General features: G+C 38.9%; 1 protein-coding gene across 3 annotated transcripts in view; it reads left to right on the top strand.

Annotated features, from left to right (window-relative positions):
* Positions 1 to 1,807, top strand: part of LOC112468676 (nucleobindin-2-like) — a 6,051-nt gene extending 4,244 nt beyond the window's left edge. For all 3 annotated transcript variants that reach the window (XM_025037957.1, XM_025037955.1, XM_025037956.1), the window contains exons 10-11: positions 248 to 295; positions 405 to 1,807. In XM_025037957.1, coding sequence (XP_024893725.1) covers positions 248 to 295; positions 405 to 1,013 — 657 coding nt within the window. In that variant the 3' untranslated portion in view covers positions 1,014 to 1,807. The remainder of the gene's footprint in view (positions 1 to 247; positions 296 to 404) is intronic.
* Positions 1,808 to 2,725: the final 918 nt, after the last annotated feature.

Raw genomic sequence — 2,725 nt, 5'->3', positions numbered from 1 at the left:
TTCGATAGCATGTTCGAGGTAAAACTAGAAGACGTTCCCATTTATCGCTTTTCCAACCAAGACTAAGTTTTGTAGACGCAGTTATACGCGACTGTAATTACTAGCACGATAAGCGTGTTTTTTGAGTCTTCATTCGATAGATCTGCGTAGAATGTAGACATTATCATCGCTATCGCTTTGACTGAAAGACGTGCTATCCGTAGTAATTAGAATAATTAACCTAGCTTGTGCACTTTGTTGTCGTTAGTTACCACCACCCCCTGACACTGCACATCTACCTGTCCAACATGAGCAGGTGAGTAATTACACAAGTGTGAAGTATTCCATCAATTCAAGTTATTCTTTCAGTGAACTTATGATTACCTCTTTTTAACACGTTTTTTTTTTTTTTCATTGTTTTGCAGTTCCCACCACAGTACCAACAACAATACGAGCCCCAGTATCATAATCCGCAGCAAGTGGATCCTTCGCAAAAAGTCGAGGTGCGGTATCACGGGCTTCCAGGACAGATACCGCAATACCAGGAACAACCCTATCAACCTCAAGTTCCACCGCCTCAGCAACATTATCCTGGTCAGATTCCGCAGCAGCAACAGTACCAGGGACAACAGCCGCAGTATCAAGTACCAGTACCGCAACAGCCTCAGTTCCAACCTCAGGGCCAACCTCAGCAAGCACAGCAACAATTCCAAGGCCAGCCTCAGCAGGTCCAACAACAGATTCACAATCAGCCTCAACAGGTCCAACAACAGACTCAGAACCAGCCTCAGCAAGCCCAACAACAGATTCACAATCAGCCTCAACAGGTCCAACAACAGACCCAGAACCAGCCTCAGCAAGCTCAGCAGCAAACACAACAGCAGCAAATGCAGAATCAAGTGCCACAAAATACTCAGAGTAACGTTCCGTCGAGCAGCCAAGGTGCTGCACAAGTCAGCCACAATCTTCTACAGCAACAAGATCCGAAGCTTGTTAAACAACAAATCAACCAGAACATTGTACCGAATATGTAGACAGTGTAGCTAACGCGATGTGATGATCGAATAGTTAATAAAAATGTTTTTAGTTAATTTTTTTTTCTAAATCGTGGACCAGTAAAAATATTGGACAAAGTTCTATGGTTCTCGATTTAAAAAGGCTATATGAGACTCTTAAAAAAAATTTAATTTCAGAGAAGTGCAAGCGAAATATAGTATTTACATGTTTATTTATGCCAGAAATACTGATAATAATTTTACTTTTGTAATTATTTTAAGGCTTCTGTCGTGGCATCAGCCATATTCAGTTACGATATTGGAAGCAAAAAATCATTTAAACTCTTTTTCTTGCAAATATATAAATATAATATAAATTAATTCTATTAATTAAAAGGATATACCCTGAAGTGAAGATAAAATTTCCACGCAATATTAAGTTAGCCGCTGCGATAAAACAGTTAATATTTTTATGCATTTGCTCAACAAGCAGGCTAGTAGTTGCTTTGGCGACATGAACGTGTTCCTTGATATATTATATTTCATTAATTTATGCTGTGGACACAGTATACATATATGTATGTATGTATAACAAGAAATGATTTACATGGTTTTTTCGTTTCATGACTCAATGTGGTTGTAGCTAGGAAAGAGCCCTAATTATTACATGTGCAATATACTGTTGAATTTTTTTTGTAACTCAGAATTAATTCAACAAATTGCTAAGACCGATAATGTTTATCATTGTTTTTAGCGAACTATTTCTTTACTAATATTGCGATCATATTGTATAAAATGTCTCATTGCTAAATAAATGTTTTCCGAAAAATGTATTAACTCGTTAGAACTTTACATATGTTATTATTTTGCGATTGTGTACAGGATACATCATGCACGATATGTATGTAACTGACACATGAAACTCGATCAAGGCTCCGTCGACGTTTAAAACTTCGTACAAGCGAGAATGAAGTTCCTTAATTAATATCTTACCGTGAGAATGTTATTTCACTGCGAATCAGACTGGAATAACTTTATTAAAATTCAAGGAGATTTAAGAAAGAGGGTAGAAGGGAAGAGTAGACACTGCAAAACGAGACACATCTTTCGTTTCTCATATTTATTTGTTATTGCATACTGTTTATGTTAGTATATTACTTAGGTATACGTGCCAAGTAGCAACTTAAATGTATGATTGCGTGATTCATCTGTTTGTTCCACCCGTCAAGCGCGCGGATAGGTAGGTAGGTAGGTAGGTAGGTAGGTAGGTAATGTAAGTTGCTTACTCCACTATATATAGGGTGTATTTATAAGTATAGCATACCTCGGTAGAACGTCTTCTTACGAGCTAATCGGTAATAAATAAAAGTTGGGCTCGGGGGTCGGGCTTGGGGGAGGATCTGGGGCTGGGGGGAGGGGAGAGTGGGAGAACGCGTTTAATAATGGGCGAACGATTCTGCGTTTCTGCGTCCGTGACTAAAACAAATCGTGTGCGCGACGCAGTACGTTCTCGCACGCTTTTTTTTTCGAAGTAAATCGGGGAACGAACGTCGTTTCACGAGTCCTCGTCACGGCTACATCTCGTGCGCGTTATCACGCGTTGTTCTATCTCGACATAATCTATCGATACGGGCGACTTACCAAACGAATTGGGCTACCTACTTGAAAAGAAATACTTGCGTGTGTGCTCGCTTTTTCAACAATTTTTTTTTCTTAAAGGCGAAAAATAAAACGATAGTAACTCTACAAAA

Source organism: Temnothorax curvispinosus, unplaced genomic scaffold (assembly GCF_003070985.1).
Source record: "Temnothorax curvispinosus isolate PA1 unplaced genomic scaffold, ASM307098v1 QBEX01001864.1, whole genome shotgun sequence".
NCBI lineage: Eukaryota > Metazoa > Arthropoda > Insecta > Hymenoptera > Formicidae > Temnothorax > Temnothorax curvispinosus.
The sequence above is the reverse complement of the archived record's forward strand: the minus strand, read 5'-3'. Positions and strand labels throughout refer to the sequence as shown.